The sequence below is a fragment of the Pistacia vera genome, unplaced genomic scaffold (genome assembly GCF_008641045.1).
Source record: "Pistacia vera cultivar Batoury unplaced genomic scaffold, PisVer_v2 Contig1106, whole genome shotgun sequence".
Taxonomy (NCBI): Eukaryota; Viridiplantae; Streptophyta; class Magnoliopsida; order Sapindales; family Anacardiaceae; genus Pistacia; species Pistacia vera.
The window spans coordinates 93,997-115,200 of NW_022195145.1; the positions used below are offsets into that span (position 1 = coordinate 93,997).

A 21,204-nucleotide genomic window follows, 5' to 3' on the forward strand; every position below is an offset into this window, starting at 1 on the left:
ATTAATATAACATACCTATCAATTTATTCTAGTTAACCAAAAACATTTATCTAAATATTCTTAATAATCCTTAAAAAAAAAAATATCTTTCTATTATTATAACATATTCGGTAATACACTATTCTGTATCTAACACAACCTTGAAACTTTCCTTGTCCACTCTCCACAACCAAAGATTCAATTCAATTAAAGTTTCGTCAATTTAGGTGACTTGTCGAAATAGAGAATTTAAAAAGACACGTGGCAGGGCAGTGACGATCTTGCATACGTTTCTTGCATGTATTTTCTAGAAAAGAAGGGAAACCCAGGTTCCGTTTCTTGAATATGATTTTTTGTTTTCACATTTCAATTTCTCAATCACCTTTTAGCCAATTTGCCAGTAATAGCAAATTAAGGAATCGTGACAGGTCTTTTGAAAAATATCCAAGTTTGAACCCACCTTATAATGTCCAATAATCAATATGACTTTCTCCCTATTTAATAAACCCAACACTTCTCTCTTTTTTCTTCACATCCAAATCTAATTAAACTCAAAAATATCACAACTTTAATCTTTATCCCTCATGTCGCTTCATCTTCTAACTTCGTTTCTCCTTCTAATATTCACTTCACTCGTCTTCTTTCTCATAACCAGAACCAGAAACTCCAAACCTAAAGGTTCATCATCTTCATATCCTTCCACTAATGTAATTCTTCCAAAGTCCTACCCAATAGTGGGCTCTTATTTCTCTTTTCTAGCCAACCAAAACCAGTTACTCCAGTGGGTAACTTCTATTCTGCAAAATGTTCCTTCAGCAACATTTACCTTGCAGAGGTTAGGAGGCCAGGTCACTATCTTGACAGCCAATCCCGCTAATGTCCAACACATCCTCAAAACTAACTTCTACAATTACCCAAAAGGCGCCGCAAATCAAAAAATTCTATTCGACCTTCTCGGTCATGGTATTTTCAATATTGACGGGGAACAATGGAAGTTTCAAAGACAAATTTCAAGCCACGAATTCAATACAAAATCCCTCCGTAAATTTGTGGAAACTGTCGTTGAAACTGAGCTCTCCGATCGCCTTATTCCCATTCTTGAAACCGCGGCTGCCAATAAAAAGGTGCTTGATTTTCAAGATGTTCTTCAAAGATTTGCATTTGATAATATATGCAAGATCGCTTTTGGGTACGATCCAGAATATCTATTGCCATCATTTCCAGAAACCAAATTCGCACAAGCTTTTGACGAGGGTGTTAAAATAAGCAGCGAAAGATTTCGAGCGACTTTACCTATAATCTGGAAAATTAAACGGCTTCTCAATATTGGCTCGGAAAAGCGTCTAAAACTTGCAGCTTCTGAAGTCCGAGAATTCTCAAAGAACATCATAAAAGAAAAGAAACTAGACCCTGGTGAGTCTATGGATCTTTTGTCACGATTCTTGAGTTCGGGCCAATACGACGATGACTTTGTCACTGATATAGTCATCAGCTTCACACTCGCCGGTCGAGACACTACTTCAGCCGCTTTGACGTGGTTCTTCTGGCTCATCTCAAAACACCCTGAAGCCGAAAAAGAAATTCTCAAGGAAATCAAAGAAAAATCAAACACGCCAGTTTATGAAGACATCAAAGATATGGTGTACACGCACGCATCACTCTGCGAGAGCATGAGATTCTACCCACCTGTTCCTGTAGACTCCAAGGTAGCGGAGAACGACGACGTATTGCCGGACGGGACGGTTGTGAAGAAGGGCATGCGTGTGGCGTATCATCCGTACGCGATGGGGAGAATGGAGAAGCTGTGGGGAAAAGACTGGAGCGAGTTCAAGCCAGAGAGGTGGTTGAAGAGGGAAGAAGAGGAAACGTGGAGCTTTGTGGGGAGGGATTCGTATACATATCCGGTGTTTCAGGCAGGACCGAGGATTTGTTTAGGGAAGGAGATGGCGTTCTTGCAAATGAAGAGAGTAGTAAGTGGGGTTTTGAAGAGGTTTAAGGTGGTGCCAGTGATAGAGGAGGGTGTTGAGCCGGAGTTTGTGGCGCATTTGACGGCCAAGATGAAAGGTGGGTTTCCGGTCAGGATTGAGGAGAGGAATGAGTGATTATAAAGACGTATGTGTCCTAATGCATTTTTATTATTATTTGTTTCACAATAATTTATTTAAATAAACACTACTCTTACAGAGTTTATATACAAAGCCTAGCAATTGAAAAGTAAAAATATGAAGTTAATTCATTAATTAAAGGGAAATTTCACCTTAACTTTATATGTAGACTTTATAAGAGTAGTACCACTTTTCTTATTTATAAAAACATAAGTATATAAATGTAACTACCTTAAAGTTCTTTTATCACCGTTTGAATGTATATATATATATATATATATATACGGACTACAATAACTATTTTCACAAATAATCAGAAAAAGAAATGGAAAATGGATGTTTCATTAGGAGCTAATGGAGTTATTGTAATCGATTTGTCGTTAGAAAGAAGAGTCGTTGAAGAGAAGAGTAATGGACACCTGATATTCCAGATACCTTTTATATATTACCAAAAATAAAATACTAATACAAAAATAGCTGGGAAATCCAAATTATTAGCATAATGATAAGAATAGTCAAATAAAAGATGAATTAAGTAATAAAACAAGGATAAAGGGTTAGAATGTTATTTTCCTTCTCATAAGAGATCTTTTCAAACATTACAAGGAGAGATGTAGCAGTCATTGTCGCCCACTCAACCAATTATATCAAGTTATGATCTTGTTTATGTGTGAAGATTTGCATTGGAAATTTGTATCCATACTTACATTAAAGTTTAAACTCCAATACTGTTATCAAATGAGTGCTTCCTTATTTTTTTTTTTATAAAAAAACATCTTTTATCATGATCTCACATTAACAGTTTAATATTTCCAATACAAGTAAGAAACATTGAAATAAAGTATTATAACCAAATTTTAGAAATTACTAGTACGGCACGCCATGCTTACTGATGAAATATCAAAATGTATATATTATTTAAATAGAGTAGTACTCTAATTCTCTAAAGAAAGTTTGTATACAAAATGACTCTGATTTTATCTTTTAATTAACAACTCATTTATCTTCATTTAACGAGTTGATTTTATAATTTTAGTCTCTCAATCATACTATACGTCATTCTATATACCAGACTGTGTATATTATTCTTTTCAATAATGTTAAATGTATAAATTATTTGTACAAACTCTTATATACAAAGTGATGTGACAATATGTGAATGGATAAGTTTATAGATAATGATAAAACAAAGATTTATGTACAAAATTGTCACTCTTCCATTCATTTCATGTCATATCACTTTGTATAAAAATCTTTGTAACTCTACTTATTGATAACTTATATGGCACAAGATTAATGAATGACTTTGTGTAACAAAAACAACTCCATATATATTGAATTAATATAAATCAGCAATAAGACATAAAAAGAGTTATGCTAAATCAATTTCTGTATAAGAATTTATATACTTTAATTAGTTTATATATGTAATACCACTCATAATTTTTTATATCTTTATAAATAAGAAACGGAAGAACGACATTTTTCCACCTAAGGTTTGGCGAAATGACACTTTCCCACCTATCAAGTTTCAAAATGATACTTTTCCACCATTCGTCAGGTTCTGTTAATATTTGACTGAAAAGACGAAAATACCTTTAAATAGTTTAGTTATTAATTAGTTTATTATAAATTAAAATTTAGTTAAGTAAAAGTCTTTACTTAATTATTTATTGGTTCAAGTGTAAAGATATCTTTTTTCCTTTGTTTATTTAATTAATTAGGAATATTGATTTTCTATATTAATTAGTAAAAATGAAAAACATTATACGTATTATGAAAAACATTATAAATTTAGTAAATTATTAAATAATAGTGTTGAGATATTGATGAAATTATAAATAAATAAATATTAAGGTCATTTAACTTTAAATAAATATATAGCATTATTCTTAACTTTTTAGGTGGGGTTACCTATTTTTTATTTTTTTATTTTTTAATATTTGACTTTTTGACTAATTAAAAAATAATAAAAAATTTATAAAGTCAAATATTTAAGAGTATTTTCGTCTTTTCAATAAAATATCAACACAAGTGAGAAAATATCGTTTTGCCAAACATTGGGTGGTAAGATGTCGTTCTCCCATAAGAAACATAAAAACAATAGTATTATTTTTTTAGCCATTTTAATGTATACTTTAGTACACAAGTGAAAAAAAAAATTAGTGTTTTTTTTTTAAAGCATTAGTTAGATGTTGGATATACCCATATATAATATTTCGATTTACTACTATAAAACTATTAATCAACCCAATATTACAACTTTGATCATATTCGTAATATAATATCAAATTTTATAATAATCACTTAGTCCTATCCTCAATCTTGACCGGAAATCCACCTTTCATCTTCGCTGTCAACTGCGCCACAAACTTTGGTTCAACGCCCTCCTCCATCACCGGTACCGCCTTAAACCTCTTCAAAACCACACTTACTACTCTCTTCATTTGCAAAAATGCCATCTCCTTCCCTAAACAAATCCTTGGCCCTGCCTGAAACACCAGATATGTATACAAATCTCTCCCTACAAAGCTCCACGTGTCATCTTCTTCCCTCTTTAAAACCCGGACCGACTGGACTAGGACGCGGGGCCTTCTCCAGATCGGGTTACCCTTTCAGCTGTCTCAAGTTTAAAATCTAGCAAATACCCACTTACAAGACCTATTCATAAATAAGACTTTAAGACCATAAGATTCCTCCCCCCAAAAATCCATCCTTGTCCTCAAGAAGAAATTCCATAAAACGAGTCTTCAATTGTTCAACACCTTCCCAAGTTGCATCTGATGGTGAGTGCCCTTGCCAATGAACAAGTATCTATCTTCGTCGCGTCCGAATTCGTTCTTCAAGTATTGCTTGTGGCCAGGCAGTAATAACATCTTCATCCTCTTGGACTCTTGGCAACGATTCTTGCACTTGTACGGTAGTTCCAACTTTTTTCTTTAAGCAGGATACATGGAAAATAGGATGAATCTTTGATTCAGAAGGCATCTTGAGTTTGTAAGCAATTAGTCCCACCTTTTGAATGATCTTAAAGGGTCCATAATACCTTGGAGATAGTTTAAGGTTTCTTCTAAGTGAAATTGAAACTTGCTTATATGGTTGGAGACGTAAGTACACAAGTCCCCTACTTTAAAACTCTTGCCAGTTTGTCCCACATCATAAAATCTCTTCATGCGATTTTGGGCAATTAACAATTGATCCTTCAGTTCTTTAAGTACTTGATCATGAGCACATAATTCCTTGTCAACTGCCTCTACTTGAGTTGTACCAGGCACATAAGATAATAGAGTTGGTGGAGGACGTACATAAACAATCTCGAATGGAGTCTTCTTCGTTGAGCTGTGGACACTCCTGTTATAACAATACTCCGCCCAAGTAATCCAACGAACCCATTCCTTTGGCTTGTCTCCAGTAAAACAACGCAAGTACATTTCCACTGTCCGATTCACCACTTCGGTTTGGTCGTTAGTTTGCAGATGACAAGACGAGAAGAAATTAAAACTTGTCCCTTGTAGATGGAGTAGTTCCTCCCAAAATGTGCTTGTGAAAACTGGATCTCTGTCACAAACTATTGACTTGGGCATACCATATAATTTGAAAATATTATCAAAAAATATTTAATCCAATTACGATGAAATGTAAGGATGAGATATGGGAATAAAGTGAGCAAATTTTAACAAACGATCCACCACCACAAAAATTGTGGACTTCCCTTTAGAGATTGGTAAGCCGTCAATAAAATCCATAGACAAATCAATCCATACCTGCGTAGGAATAGGGAGTGGTTGAAGGAGGCCATATGGTTTGGTGTTCTCCCATTTTTGCCTTTGGCAAGTATCACATTGCTTCACATATGCGTGAATTTCTTGCTTCATTCCCTTCTAAAAGAAAACAGATTTAATTCTTAGATAAGTCTTGTGATAACCTTCATGAGTAATTGCATGCATCTCCTTCAAAATGATGGGAATTAAAGGAGATCCGGCTAGCAAAAAAATCTGTTTTTGAAAAACAAAACTCCATCTTTGTAGCTCCATGGTCCTACTGCTTCTACTTGTTGCACATTTCTCATAATGCCCTGTAGAATTGAATTGTTTTCTACTTCTTCACAAATAGAATCTACCCATTGCGGAATCGGGCTAGAGATGGCAATTATTTTTGTCCCCGTTTCTTCTCTTCATGGTACTGCATCTGCCACCAAATTTGTTTTTATTGATTTATATTCAATATCAAAATCATAGCCCATCAATTTGACTAGCCATCGCTGTTGGGCTGGAGTTGCAATTTTTTGCTCCCATAAGTACTTTAAACTTTTCTAGTCAGTCTGGACTATAAATCGTTGCCCAAGTAATACCTCCATTTTTGCACTGCATGAACTAACACTATCATCTCTTTTTCATGAGTAGATAACAATAATTTTTTACCTCGCAAGGCTTGACTGAAAAAAGCAATTGGGCACTTTTCTTGCATTAAAACTCCACCAATTCCTGTCCCTAATGCATCGCACTCAATGACGAAAGACTTTGAAAGCTCGGGCAAAGCCAACACTGGTGCCTTTTTCATGGCAATCTTGAGTTGCTCAAATGAAGCTTCTGATCGAGTATCCCATTGGAATCCATTCTTCTTCAACATGTTTGTTAACAGGGCTGAAATTTTACCATAATTTTGAATGAATTTATGATAATATCCCATCAATCCTAAAAACCCGAGAAGGGCCTTTACAGTTGTGGGTTTTGGCCATTTGATCATTGCATCAACTTTTTCTGGATCCATAGATACTCCTGCTTGGCCAATAATATGTCCCAAATATCTCACTTGCCGTTGTCCAAAAGTACATTTTTCCTTCTTGACATACAATTGGTGAGTTTTCAATATGGAGAAACTAATCTTAAGATGTTGTAAATGATCTTCCAAATTTCTACTACAGATTAAAATATCATAAAAAAAAAAAACCAAAATGAACTTACGGAGGTAATCTTTGAAGACCGAATTCATCAATGACTGGAAAGTGGAAGGTACATTTGTTAATCTGAATGGCATCACCAAAAATTCGAAATGCCCTTTATTAGTACGAAATGTCGTCTTTGATACGTCTTCAGGTTGCATGCGAATCTAGTGGTACCTCGATCTCAAGTCCAGCTTAATGAAAAAAATTTCACCATGTAATTCATTAAGAAGCTCATCGATCATAGGAATTGGAAACTTGTCTTTCATTGTTTGCTTGTTTAAGGCCCGATAATCAACACACATTCATCTTGACCCATCATGTTTTTTGACCAATAACACCGGTGAAGAATAGGGACTGGTACTAGGTTGAATAACTCTGATTTCAATAAGTCTGCCACAATTTTCTCAATTTCAAACTTTTGATAATGTGGATACCAGTATAGTCTTGTTGACACAAGACTGCTGCCTTCTTTGAGAATTATTTGATGATCATGCGTTCACTTAGGTGGAAGGCCTTGTGGCTCTTGTAATACATCTTCATAAGAGTGCAAAAGGTGCTCCACTTATTTATTAAGATTTTCTTGCAAAACTTTTATTCATTGTTTTTTTGATTGGCTTATCAAGGGCATGGATATGCATTAAAACCCTTTCCTTGTTTTTTTTCAACTCCTTCCTAAATTTTTCCCCATCGATTAACTTGTCAAGTGGAGACTTTAGCCCTTGGAGAAGAAATTTTTTGTCACTACTCTGAAACATCATCTGCAACTTAGAGAAATCCCAAACAATAGGTCCCAAAGTGCTTAACCATTGGGCTCCAAGTACTGCATCGCAGCCCTCTAGTGGAAGTATGTAAAAGTCCACCGTGAGTGTTACTTTTTGCATCCTCATGAAAACACGCTTGCATTGACCTGGACTGGACAATTTCTCTCCATTGGCTACGACCACTTCAAATTTGCTTTTTGAATTAGGCTTCAAACCAATTTTTGTGCAAGAGCTTGATTCAAGAAATTACGAGTATTACTGGAATCAATAAAAAATGTCACCTTGTATCCTTGACGCCCAATACTTCCTATAACTCACATGGTTTGATGAGCATTTGACCCACATATTTCATGAATGGAAATTTCTGGCATGTCATCGACCCAAGTAACGGTGATGTCATCTTCTTGTTCTTCTTCATCTTCCTCTTTTGGCTCCAATGCTTCAATTGAGAACAACTTTTTGCAGCGATGGCTAGGGCCTTATTTCTCATTACAGTTGTAGCATAACCCCTTAACTATACGTTTATCCATTTCATCTAGAAGTAGCTTTTTAATAGGTAACGATGATTTATTCGGACTTGACTGATTGTTAATAGTCTTCCTAGCTTCATTTGGGCTGCCCCTATTAGCTTGGTTGCAAGCTTCATACAATCGAGCTAGGCCAATAGCTGATGACAACGTAGTTGGTTTACAAGCTTGTACGTCTATCCTCAAACTCTCCTTTAACTCGCTCACAAAACACCCGACTTCTTGTTCTGGGGAAAGCTTTCCTACACGTAACAACAATCTTGAGAATTGGATTTGGTACTCCTTCACCATGCTTGTTTGTTTCAACTTTGTCAGTTCACCAAAGAAATCTTGGTAACGGGTCGGACCATATGCTTTGAAGAGCTCATCCACTAGTTGTTGCCAAGTGATGAGTTCACCTCCTAGCTCTTTTTTTAGAACCTGGAACCACAGTTGGGCATCACCTTCCAAGTTCCATGATGCTATCGAAATTCGCTCTACCTCTGGTGTTCGGTGGTATTCGAAAAATTGCTTGCTCACATACCCACTAGTGGGTCTTCCTCACTGTCATACTTTGGAAAATCCATCTTCACTACCTTAGGACAAAAGTTCTAGCCGAGTTAACATGAGAACTACCGGAATTCTCTGTTATGCCTGGAAACTAAAGGACTGACGTGGGAGGTCACGTGAAGGGTGACCTACTCCCGTCAGAGTAATACGCACACGTCAGGCTTGCCAAATGATATGGAGCTCACACGCGCCATTTCCCTGCAATAAATCGTGCGAAGTCAGCTTGGGAAGAGAGCAATGGGATATAAGCCGGATTATATCCTGACAATCATACCAAACCATGGATTTAATGATGATTACAGCCTTCGTTTGAATATAATGAAGAAGACCCTTCATTAGGGGATTCGGCCATTTTCATACGGAAAAACTCTCTCTCTCCTGTAAACACATTTTTACTTTTTCCAACTCTTTTGTAGTCAGTCCGCAGTTGCGACCTGACCCATACTAATATCAATACAAATCAGTGGACGTAGGACTTGCTACCTTACATCCGAACCACTTAAAAAACCCTTTGCATTTATTTCGCTTTATATATTCCATTTCACGTGTATTTAACAGCCAACAACGTTACGCACTTGACAATTCGTTGGTGCCAAAAACGAGCATCAACAGTTTGGCGCTAGAGGAAGGGCTGATTTAGTGTCTACCTTCATCAGGAGAATCTTCGACCTACTGGTCTTACAGCAACAAATGGCCCGCCAATCTGAGCCTGAGCAGGTCAACCAGCATGCTGAAGGAGTCCCCCCCGCCCAAGGACGCCCCTTCCAACATACCTCCAGTTTCGCAAAATGCTGCTGGGAATACCCCGCAGCTCCGCAACTGGACCCTGCCATCAGAAGCTACCTGAGAGGTTCGACAATACTCTCCAGACGTCACCAGAGGTTGGACCGTTTGGACCAGGCATGTCATCTACGCCAGCCGGGCGGTACAACCGCCAAAAATGCCTACAGTCGCGTGAAAGCGCAGCAAAGGGCGATAGCCCATGCCGCGAGCACTGCAGCGCGTAAGCGCAAGGGTAAGCAAGTGGCAAAAAGTAAGCCTACGGGCTCCCAAGGGCCAGCGAATACGAAAGGCACCCCGAGCAGGGTGTCGCCAAAGCTGAGACTCGGTGAAAAAGCGATGGGTTATCGGGTGGCTCCACACCTCGCGGGGCAGTTCGTACCACTGCGAGGCTGAGACTCGGTGAAAAAGCGATGGTTATGCGGGTGGCCCCACACACCTCGCGGGCAGTTCGTACCACGGCGAGGGTCGTGAAAGTGCCCCGCACAACCCATCGCCTTCACACGCCCTAGTCAGCGTGTGTCAAGTGCGGCCGGAAATGCCGGCCGAGGCGAGGAGGAATCTGACCTCCGGACTTTCCTGAATCGCAACCAGAAGGAAGGGCCGCACGGTGAAAGCAACCCCCAATTGGCTCCATTACCACAAATTGGGAGGACTGCAGCGAGCTCTGGACAGGTTAAGGGAGCAGCAAAACGAACAGCGCAGTCGCCTCTACATCCCCATTTTCTCCTGAAGTCTAGCTGCTCCACTTCCACCAGGTTCAAATGCCAGATATGCGGTCGTTGTGGAACTATGATCTGCAGGATCATTTAATGAGTTCAACGACCTATGGAGCTCCACCAGGTTTCGGACCTTGCGAAACCATTGTTTGCCGTGACGCTGACTTCTCACGCCAAACGGTGGTAAGGTCGCTCCCAGCGATCGATCAGTTCGTGGCCTTAGATGAGCACGACGTTCCTGCGGCATTTCCAAGCCAACCGGAAATTTTCAATGCCTTTGAGCTACCTCGCACCATAAGGCAAGAAAAGATGAATCCCTGCAGTCTTACATTGACCGCTTCCACAGGGAACTCAACAAAGTGGCTCACGCTCCAGAAGAGTCCATCCGAACTCTTATAATAGCTGGAGTTCGCCCGCAAACCGACCTGTGAAAGAACTACACTGAGGACGATATTTCCCTCCCCAGGTTCCATAACCTGGCAGAAAAGTATCTCCAAATAGAGAATTCGCTGGCGGCACTCCGCCGTCGCGATCACGCACTTCCACAGTACCCTGGTCGGGAGATAACACGAGCTGATCGCAAAGAGACAATGACAATCGGTGAAAAGGGAAGAACCCCTTTACGAGCAGAAAAAGTCCTATGCTCCTGTTCCTCGTCGCGACCGCGACGGGGCTCAATATACTCCGCTGAATGTGTCCATATCCAATCATGATAAGTCCGAGGACCCCAGCCTGCTTGGTAAGCCCGAACCCATGAAAACCCCCGCTACGGCCAGAAACAGCAAAAAATACTGCCGTTATCATCGGGATAAGGGCACCTTACTGATGAATGCCAGGCTCTAAGCGCTATCGAAGAGCTTATCAGAGGGGCACTCAAGGAGTACATTGATGACTCCCCAAAAGAAAACCAAGGGGAGTGAAAGAAAAAGCGCCGTGATCGTAGCGGGTACGTAGTGTTTAACATAATTTTCGGAGGTCCGCACCTCGCGGGAAACACGCGAGGAGCGCAGGAAAGATATGTTCGTGAAGCACACCATGACCCATCAGGGTGATGAACCACTTCGCAGCGACCTCAAAAGGCCAAAAAGAGGAACCATCACTCACCTTCTGCGAGAAAGAGGCAGCTCGCTTGCACCATTCTCAGGAGGATGCTTTAGTGATCACCCCCCTGATAGGGTGTCACAATGTCGGCAGAATGCTTGTGGACAACGGAAGCGCTGTGAACATCTGTTCAAGTCCGCTTTCGATAGAAAACCTGGTCGAGGCCGACCTGAAACCAGCCTTGAGCCTCTGTACGTTTTACAGGGATCACCTGATCCCCAGCAGAACAATCCAGCTCCCAGTCACGCTCGGCGCTACTAACGAGGTACTAGGGTTACCGAATTCTTGGTCGTACTGCCCATCGGCCTTCAATGAATCTTAGGCGACCTCTGCTGAGAACTTTCAGGGCAGTCACTTCCATTATCATCTCAAGATGAAGTTCCCACTCCATCGAGGATAGGGGAGTAAGCGGATCGCAAAGCGCATCTCGCAATGCTATATAAAAGCGGTCCAAATGGCGACAAAGGAAGGGCATTTCGCGATGTGCGCCCCCCAGGCCATGGCGATCAGCCGGATCGAGCCACAGCCTAGCCACGGAGGATAATATAGATCCGCGAATTCAGGAATCCCCACGAGCGGCTCGGTTGAGGATCGTTCTAAAGTTTCGGTTGATCCAAAAGAGCCGAGCCGAGTGTTAAGAATCAGCTCTGACACCCTCAGCTGTTTCCGAGCTGGTGAGCTTCTGAAGAGAACTTAACGTGTTCGCCTGGTCGCACGCAGATATGGTCGAGATCAGCCCAGACATTTTTGCCATTCACTGAATGTCAGCAGTGAAGCCAAGCCAGTTCGCCAAAAAGAAGGCGATGGATCCGGAGCGGTACGCCGCATTAAAATCGGAAGTAGACACTTCTCCACAATGGATCTGTTCGCGAGGCTCTCTACCCACCTGGGTTGCTAACCCGGTCCTGATAAAGAAGCCAATAAGTGGCGTACCTGCGTAGACTTCAGCGACCTGAACAAAGCTTGCTCAAAAGACAGCTTCCCCCTGCCAGAATCGACCAGCTCGTTGATGCCACCTCGGCACGCTGTTAAGCTTCATGGATCATACTCGGGATACAACCAAATCCTGATGTATAAGCCAGATGAGAGCATACGACCTTCATTACGGACCGGGGGCTATACTGCTACAAAGTCATGCCCTTCGGCCTCAAGAATGTGGGTGCGACATATCAGAGGTTGGTCAACCGAAGTGTCTCCACCAGATCGGGAGGACAATGGAGGTCTATGTGGACGACATGCTGGTCATCCCAAGTCGCCTCAAGCATATTACGCATCTCGCTGAGATGTTTGAACTACTCGGCTCTACAGAATGAAGCTGAACCCTCCAAATGTATTCGGGGTATCGTCAGGAAAGTTCCTGGGATATATAGTCAATCAGCGGGGCTAGAATAACCCTGAAAAGATTCAGCTCTGCTCGATATGGAGAGCCCGACCAGCAAAAAACAGGTCATGAGTTTGAATGGGCGAATAGCGGCACTCAGTCGCTTCATATCAAGGCTAACAGACCGCTGTTCCCCATTCTTCAATGTTTTAAAGGCCAATAAAATTCGAGTGGACTTCCGAATGCGAGCAGGCATTCCAGAGTATAAAAGAGCATCTCGGAAGCCACCTCTCCTCTCTAAGCCTCTTCCACAGGAAATCCTACTCATCTACCTGTCCGTGTCTCAGTTCGCGGTCAGTGCAGCTTTAATATAGGAAGAGGAAAAAGCTCTTGGCCAGTGATTATGCAAGTAAGCGTCTATCGGATGCCGAGATGCGGTATCCGAAAATGGAGCGACTAGCTTTCGCTCTGTTGTCGCGTCCAGAAAGCTGCGACCTTACTTCCATGCTCATACAATCAATGAATGACAATTACCCTCTCAGGCATCCTCCAGAAACCAGAGGCCTCAGGTAAACTGCTCAAATGGGCTATGGAGCTGAGCTAGTTCGACCTAAAGTATACGCCCAGGTCGACCATCAAAGGGCAGGCTGTCGCAAACTTCATCTCGAAATTTTTCCTATCTCCCAAGCAGCAACAGCCTAGCGAAGTCGGGCAAGATACTATTCAGAACTTGTCGACCTGGAATCTCTACGTCAACGGGTCCTCAAGAGGAAAAGAGCCGGTGCGGTCTTCTCTGGTGAGCCCCGAGGGGGCTCGAATTCATGGTATTCTCTGGTTTGGGTTTAAGGCGACCAACAATGAGTCCGAGTACGAGGCCTTGCTCGCCGGTTTGAGCTCGCCAAAAAATGGGTGCAACCACGATCGGCATTTACAGCGACTCTATGCTGTCGTCAACCAAGTTCTGGGGGAATACCAAGCCAAGGAAGAACATGGTCCCTACCTGAAAAAGCTAAGGTCTCTCGGGGTCGTTTAAGCACTTTGAAATCGCTCAGATCCCCAGGGAGAGCAACTCTATAGCGAACGCCTGGCAAAGTAGCCTTATCATTAGATTCTGAGGCTCCCGATAGCATTCCTTTTCGTTTCGTCGATGCTCCGACTATCAGCTCGACCGAACAGGCCGTGAATGGTGGTTCAACCAGATTCTGGGATGACTCCCATTGTCCAGTACCTCAAGGATGGGATCTTGCCGAGCGACAAGGTCGAGGCAAGGGTCCTGCGAGAAGGTCTGCTCGTTTCACAACTCATCGGGATCAGCTGTACAGGAAGGATTCATGCCCCTCTCCTCCGGTGTAACCATAAGAAGCAGACTACATCATGACGGAAATTCATGAAGGGATCTGCGGTAACCACACAGCAGCTCGATCTCTTGCGAACAAGGTCGTTCGCTAGGGATATTATTGCCCGAATCAGAGATGCATATGACTTTGTCAAGAAGTGCGACAAGTGCCAGCGGTTCGCGAACATTCCGCGACCCGTCTCACGAGCTGATTACCATGTCTAGCCCCTAGCCATTTTCCATGTGGGGATCGACCTTATCGGCCCCATGCAGCAGTTGGAAAGGAGGGGTCAAGTATGCCATGTCGCGGTAGACTATTTCACAAAATGGGTTAAGCCGAACCACTAGCCGCGATCACGACCAAAAGCTGAAAGACTTCGTTTTCAAGAACGTAGTGCCCGCTATGGATTTCCTCACACACCTCATCTCAGATAATGGAAAGCAATTCGATATGAGAGTTCAAGCAGTTCTGCGACAGCTGGGCATCCATAAAAATTTGCCTCAATCGCCAGACCGCAAGCAAATGGCCAAGTTGAAGCAGTCAACAAGACCATCAAGCACACTCTGAAGGCCAAGCTCGGCAGCCAAAGGAAATTGGGCTGATGATCTCCCCGAAGTCTTATGGGCGTACAGGATAACTCCAAGAACCTCCACCTCGGAAACCTCTTTTTCGTCAGCCTATGGCTGTGAAGCAATGATCCCTGTAGAGGTCGAACTGATTCTCTTCGGAGGACTTGTACAATGAGGATGAAAACGAAGCACTTAGAGAGCAAGTTGGATCTGGTCGAAGAGCATTGCAACAGGCTTCGCTAAGGATACAGCCTACTACACGAGCAAAAAGGTTCTTCAACTCAAAGTCAGGCGAAGAGACTTCCAGGTCGGAGACCTTGTGCTAAGGAAGTTCTCCTCGGGACCAGAGAGCCAATGTCGGGGTACTAGGACCTAACTGGGAAGTCCGTACCGGGTCGACAAAGTAATCAGACCGGAACCTACCATCTCAAAGATTGAACGCTCCAAAGTACCCCGAGCTTGGAATCCGAGCACCTCCGGCCATACTATCAGTAATCCCGAACTCACTCTCCGTTTTTGTTAATTTCTTTTCAAGTATTACTTTGTTCGCAAAACAGTTCGCATATATTCTGTTCGCATGTGAAGATTTATATGTAATCGCTTATGTAAATCACATTGAAAGTGTACATATATATGAAAAAGCGAACTGCAATTGTAAAAGAATATCTTCATTATATGTAAGTCAAAGACCCGATTACGATGGGGAAACTTCATACACTAAGGCTGGTCGGGGGGATCCTTCGAGCCGAACCACCTGCCTGGGTCGGGTCCCTGAGCGGGCCGCGGCGGTCTGGTCGTCCTCCTCGCCTGATCCGCAAGGTTGCCTGCCAACCCGTCGGAGGTCGGACAAGTCCAAATCCGGTTCCTTGCTCGCAGGGTGTAGATGGACCCGATTGCCCAGTCCGCGGCCTTCTCCTTCATCTCCTCTGACTGATTCTGCATTTCTTCAGTCAGAGAAGCGATTCTCTCCGACTCTCCTGGAGCTCAGCCTCAAGTGCTAGCCTTTCCTGTTCGGAGGCCTCCCTATCTTCTTCAGCGCTGGCCAGCGAAGGTCCGCTGGATCTCCTGGTCCTTCTCTCCGACCTCCTAGAGAGCCTAGCGGTGTCCTTTTGAAGTTCCTTGACTTCCTCCGCACGTCGATCGAGCTCCGTCTTCTGAAGTCCACGTTCGTAAAGCAGCATCCTTTTGGTTCAGTATACCTGTTCGCCGCTTCGAAGCTTGAGTTCTTTCCGCTTCACGGACTCCTCTTGCTTCAGCTTTGCGACCTCTTCCTACAGGTCGCTTGTCCCTTGGCGGCCCCAGCCTCGTCTTTTCCATGGACATCCTCATCGCGAGCAACGCCTGCGAGCAAGATATGAGTTAGAAATAAACCAATGAAATTTCAAGTACAGCCGTTTACCTGCTCAGATGCTGAACGACGTGGTCATCAGGTCGTCGCCGTGTCGGCAAACTCGTCGTACGACTCCAATAGCTCGCACTCGAGCAGGCCATAACTATGGCTGCAGGTATTCGGGCAGACTCCCCATGAGTCTAGAAACCGGCGCGTCCTTCGCCTTGCCGCAGCGACCGCCTCGCCCACGGCTCCTTGCCCGACCTCCTGGATTCCTAGCGCGACCTCAGAGCTGTTTCCTCAGATTCGGTCTCCACTCTTTGGGCTGAATCTGCTTCCCTCTTCGACCTCTGGGCCGGAGCCTTCCGCTTTGGGCAAGCAGTTGGCGCCTGACGGCCTGTTCCGTCCTAGTCCTTCTTCACAGGATGGGCTGGGAAGCCAGGACTGTTCACACCGCTGTGCCGGATAGGACGCAGCTTCGGCCGCCCTCTCTCTCCTCGATCGAGGGAAGACGAATGGTGCTCGGCGAGACTGCCCGGACTCCTTTGGAGGCATCGTTCCTTGCATTTAAGTTCGTTAGTAACGAATCTTCTACGACCAGAAGGAACCAGTATAATTACCTTCTAGGGGTTCTAAAGACGCCTTGTCGCGGAAAAACCCGTACTTCTGCAAGTTCGCGATCGTCACAAGCTTCCTCGCTCCCGGCTCTCCTCGTCCAGTACTCCAAAGATACGAGCCTGTTGTGGTAAGCGAGTAAGTTTTGGCTGTTCGTCGTTAACTTCAAAAGAAAAACGGTCGTACTACTGATCATGCGAGCAGATAATGACACCCAGCAAAGGAAACCTACTTGGATCCTGAAAACGGCAGTAGCCGTCGAAAGAAAAGAGAACTTTGTCTCGTAGGCCCCCGCATTGCTGGATAGCTGTGTATCCCCGCGGCAATGGTAGTGTCACCGGACAAATAGTACGAGTCCTGTCCCTGCTCTTTTGAGATAATAGGCGGATCCGAGCTCCACTGCCGTTGGCTCGCCCAAGCACTCCTTTGGCAGCACGCAATGTACATCGCGACAGCGATGACGTATGCGTTTGGCGTCAGCTGCATCGGTGCGATCCCGAAATGATCCAGGACCGACCTGATGAAAGGATGGAAGGGAATCCTCCCTCCACCCTTGAAGATCTCTTCAAAGATCGCGGCAAGGCCATCAGCCGGGCGTCGTGACGGCCTAGTGTGGTCGAGGAACACCTCTGCACGGATGTCAAATTGCCTCTTTATTCTATTATATTCCTCGGTGGTGAGAACCGAGTAGACATCGAGGGCTGCGTCCTCGGGAGCTCCCCACGAGGACGAGCTGGCTCCTTCCTCGGGTCTGGATGTTGACGATTCCATTCCAGTCTGCAACATGGACAGACACGGTCATTTAGGCCTTTGTGTTTGTCCCGTGCGGCAGCAGGGGACAAATTCTTAAACCCTAACAGTAACTCGAGCCGCCGTCCACGGCTCGAATCCAATGACGGCGTCACGTCTCTGGTGAAACACCAGGAGACCCAACGCCATCGCCCAACCAAGCAAATGCAAAGAAAAAGAAGAAGAAGAGAATCTTACCTTCTGGGATGAGTAACCGAGACCGAAACTCGTTTCAGTTGCCTGAGAAGCGCCGATCGGAAAAGGATGGTTTCTGGTTTGCTAAGGCTTGTCACTCGAAACAAAAGGAATTTCGGTGACCTCATCTGAAAAATGCGAGTTTTTATACGGATTGCGAATCTACGGTTACCACCTCTCGGAACCGAAATGACAGCCCACTCTCTCTCCCTGCATTAAATGCGCCCCACGTCGCATTAAATGCCGTGATAATAGTCATCGTTTCGAATGCGCTGCGCAACTAATGCTGTCAAAACGGCATCGGGTCAACACACGATGCATTTAATGTGTCTGACAAACGCTTCAGCGCATGCAGAGCGCCTGACAGTGCAGAACCAGGTTCATTGAATTTCTAAGGCACAGAAAGGAGTGTCCATCAAATCCAGGTCGCTAGAATGAAGATTGTCAGGTCGCTTAGGCAAGGAATTGCGCGAGATCGTGTTCGCCAAGAGTCCTGTGCCGAGCTCATCCCACTCAGGTCGGAGCGACCAAAAACTCCCATACGACTTAGTTTCCAAGGTTCGATCCTCAAATCTTAAAAACTAAGGGGCTTCTGTTATGCCTGGGAAACTAAAGGACTGGCGTGGGAGAGTCACGTGAAGGGTGACCTGCTCCCGTCAGAGCAATACGCACACGTCAGGCCTGTCAAATGATATGGAGCTCACACGCGTCCATTTCCCTGCAATAAATCGTGCGAAGTCAGCTTGGAAAGAGAGCAATGGGATATAAAGCCGGATTGTATCCTGACAATCATACCAAACCATGGATTTAATGATGATTACACGCTTCAGTTTGATATAAAATGAAGAAGACCCCTTCATTAAGGGGATTCGGCCATTTTCATATGGAAAAAGACTCTCTCTCTCCTGTAAACACATTTTTACTTTTTCCAATTCTTTTGTAAGTCAGTCCGCAGTTGCGACCTGACCCACACTAATATCAATACAAATCAGTGGACGTAGGACTTGCTACCTTAGCATCCGAACCACTTAAAAAACTCCCTTTGCATTTATTTCGCTTTATATATTCCATTTTCACGTGTATTTAACAGCCAATCAACGTTACGCACTTGACAATTCGTTGGTGCCAAAAACGAGCATCAACAGTCTCTAATAGTTTTGTTTGCATCACCTGATGATAGGTTTGTAGAAGTATCACTCTTTTCTTGGCTACCCTCTGTCAATTCCCGCTTGAAAGTAGTGAACATACTCTGCATATTTTCCAACAATGCATTGAATTTTTAATCCTGCGCAGCTGTGAGTTTTTCCACCTTCGCCTCCAAATGATCGAGACATGCATCAGCCATGCCTGGCTCTAATGCCAATTTGTTATGTGACTGTAACCGGGTTAGCCGCTGGTGGCTCTCAAAGTTTCTAAGGATGCTCCCACTAGGCAATTGGGCTAGCTCCCTTGATTTATGTTTGCTTTTTCCTATTTTGACAGTAGGTAATTCCAGAGAGGAAAAAAAAGAATTGTATGAGAGATATTGAGAGATCAGAGAATAATGAGAGAGAAGAAAAGTGAAAGAGAAAATGAGAAAGAGACATCGTAAGAGGAAGGAAGAAGATAATGAATTATTATTTCAAAACTTGACTGACCTTAACTTAACTCAAACCACTAATAAATAGACACCTAACAAACTACTATTCCTAAAAAGAAGCCATTATCTTTTGAAGTGCCTTTAGACTAGGACTTCCCTTAGGATTAGGACTACATAATAAATAGGAACTATTCTTTAGCAACTACTACCCACGGATAAGACCCACTCATAAATAAGACTTTTAAGACCACAACATTCTGGTTATGAGAAAGAAGACAAGCGAAGTAAAAATTAAAAGGAGAAATGAAGTAAGAAGATGAAGCGACATGGGTGATAAAAGATTAAAAATTTGTGATGAATTGGATGTGAAGAAAAGAGAGAAAAGTGTTGGGTTTATAAATTGGGAGAAAGTCATATTAATTCCATTTGTCTGAAAAGCTTGTGAATTTGAAGTGTGAACTCAAAAATCAAATTGATCACACGGGAAACTGAAAAGTAAAATAAATTATTAGAATCTTCAATTAATTCTGTAAAGGAACGTGGGATCTTGACCTGGCTTTCTTGGAAAGGCATGTTGTTGTGCACATTCTTTTCTAAAATAAATGTGCAAGAAAAGTATGCAAGATCATTGCACTGCCTATTGTCATTTAATATCTCTATTTTGACAAGTCACCTATATTTGATAGAGAGAAAACTTAGAATAGAGGCACAAACCAATTAAAGGTTTACAAATTAACAAAAACACCACAGCCACCAAGAGGCCAGCCGGTTGCCAACCACCATCATCGGCCAGTAGTCAAAAGTGGTCGGAATGACGTACGATCTATTGGATTTGGTCGGTTGTGCGCCAATCTAGCGGTTGACGACGGCTGATCTAAAGCCAAATCAACAACTAGATCTCTGGCCAAATCAACAACTAGATCTTTGGCCATCATTAACAGTTAGATCGATGTACGGTCGGCTGATCATGCGTCGTTTTGACAACGTTCATTGGCAGTCGATGGTGGTGGTCGACAGACGACTGTTGGTCAAGTCCGACATTCTTGTAAATTATTTTCAATACAACGACTAGATCTCTGGCCATCATAAACCGCAGATGACTATGATTTAAGGAATGCGTATCTCATACAGTCACCAATATCCTTTTTCCTTTATATGAAGATACCTATTTAATATAAAACTTCTCTAAGTTGAAGAAAGTATATTATATTAAAGAATAATATTAGAATATTCCTTGTCATGGCTTTTACCAAAGGATACTACAAAAATAATAGTTAAGTGATAAAATTATAGGTGTGTTTGTTTAGTATTTTGGATAGTATTTTTTAAAAAGTAAGAGTTCGATGGTAATAACAATGTAGGTTTTGAAAATTAACAAAAACACCCACTAGGTTTGTTAATTTACTAAACACCCATGTAATAAAAACATTAAAAATTACAAAAACATCCCCACCCAACCATTAAATATCGACAGCCGGCCACCACCACCGGAGGGTGGCCAGATTCGCCTTATCGATGCACGATCGATTGGATCTGGCCCATCGTGTGCCTAGATGGCCTTTTCCAGCCAGATCTATAATTAGATCTGGCCATTGATTGTCAAATCTAACCACGTTTGGTCGTCAATGACGGCCAAAGATATGGCTGTCGTTGATGGTCAATGATGGCTAAATATGGACGTCGTTGACGACTTGTACCGACTAGATCCAATTAGTAGTGCACTATTATATCATATTCCGACCACCTTCCAACGGTGGTAGCCAGAATCTGACAAATGTAAGTGGATGGAGGTGTTCTTGTCAATTTCTAAACTTTTTTGGGGGGGTGTTTAGTTAAATTAACAAACCTAAATGGTTTTAAAAATAATTGAATAAAATATAATAGTATTTAAAAAAACAAATGTGTATTTTGGAAATGATAGGAATAGGATAGGGCAAAAATAGGGATACAAACACACCCATAGATAGTTACATAATTAAACAATTAAGTATTGAAAATTACTT

General features: G+C 42.8%; 2 protein-coding genes across 2 annotated transcripts; one reads left to right on the forward strand and one right to left on the reverse strand.

The window, feature by feature from the left end:
* Nucleotides 1-563: 563 nt before the first annotated feature.
* Nucleotides 564-2,172, forward strand: LOC116140290 (cytochrome P450 94A2-like). Its single transcript, XM_031425940.1, has one exon. It carries the CDS (start codon nucleotides 564-566, stop codon nucleotides 2,079-2,081), a length of 1,518 nt encoding a protein of 505 aa, XP_031281800.1. The 3' UTR covers nucleotides 2,082-2,172.
* Nucleotides 2,173-4,387: 2,215 nt separating this feature from the next.
* Nucleotides 4,388-6,854, reverse strand: LOC116140125. The gene is made up of 4 exons (XM_031425755.1): nucleotides 6,506-6,854; nucleotides 5,131-5,652; nucleotides 4,696-4,745; nucleotides 4,388-4,576 (listed from the first exon to the last, which is right to left on the reverse strand). The coding sequence occupies exons 1-4, from the start codon at nucleotides 6,852-6,854 to the stop codon at nucleotides 4,388-4,390; spliced, it is 1,110 nt and encodes a 369-aa protein (XP_031281615.1).
* Between the last annotated feature and the right edge of the window lie 14,350 nt (nucleotides 6,855-21,204).

Excerpts from the sequence above, each read along its gene's own strand:
- LOC116140125 (XM_031425755.1), bottom strand. The coding sequence starts at position 6,854 with ATGGATCCAGAAAAAGTTGATGCAATGATCAAATGGCCAAAACCCACA. Across the intron at positions 4,746-5,130 it reads AACCTTAAACTATCTCCAAG|GTCTTGTAAGTGGGTATTTG; the intron begins GTATTATGGACC and ends ATTTATGAATAG. Across the intron at positions 4,577-4,695 it reads AACTTGAGACAGCTGAAAGG|GCAGGGCCAAGGATTTGTTT; the intron begins GTAACCCGATCT and ends CTGGTGTTTCAG.
- LOC116140290 (XM_031425940.1), top strand. The coding sequence starts at position 564 with ATGTCGCTTCATCTTCTAACTTCGTTTCTCCTTCTAATATTCACTTCA.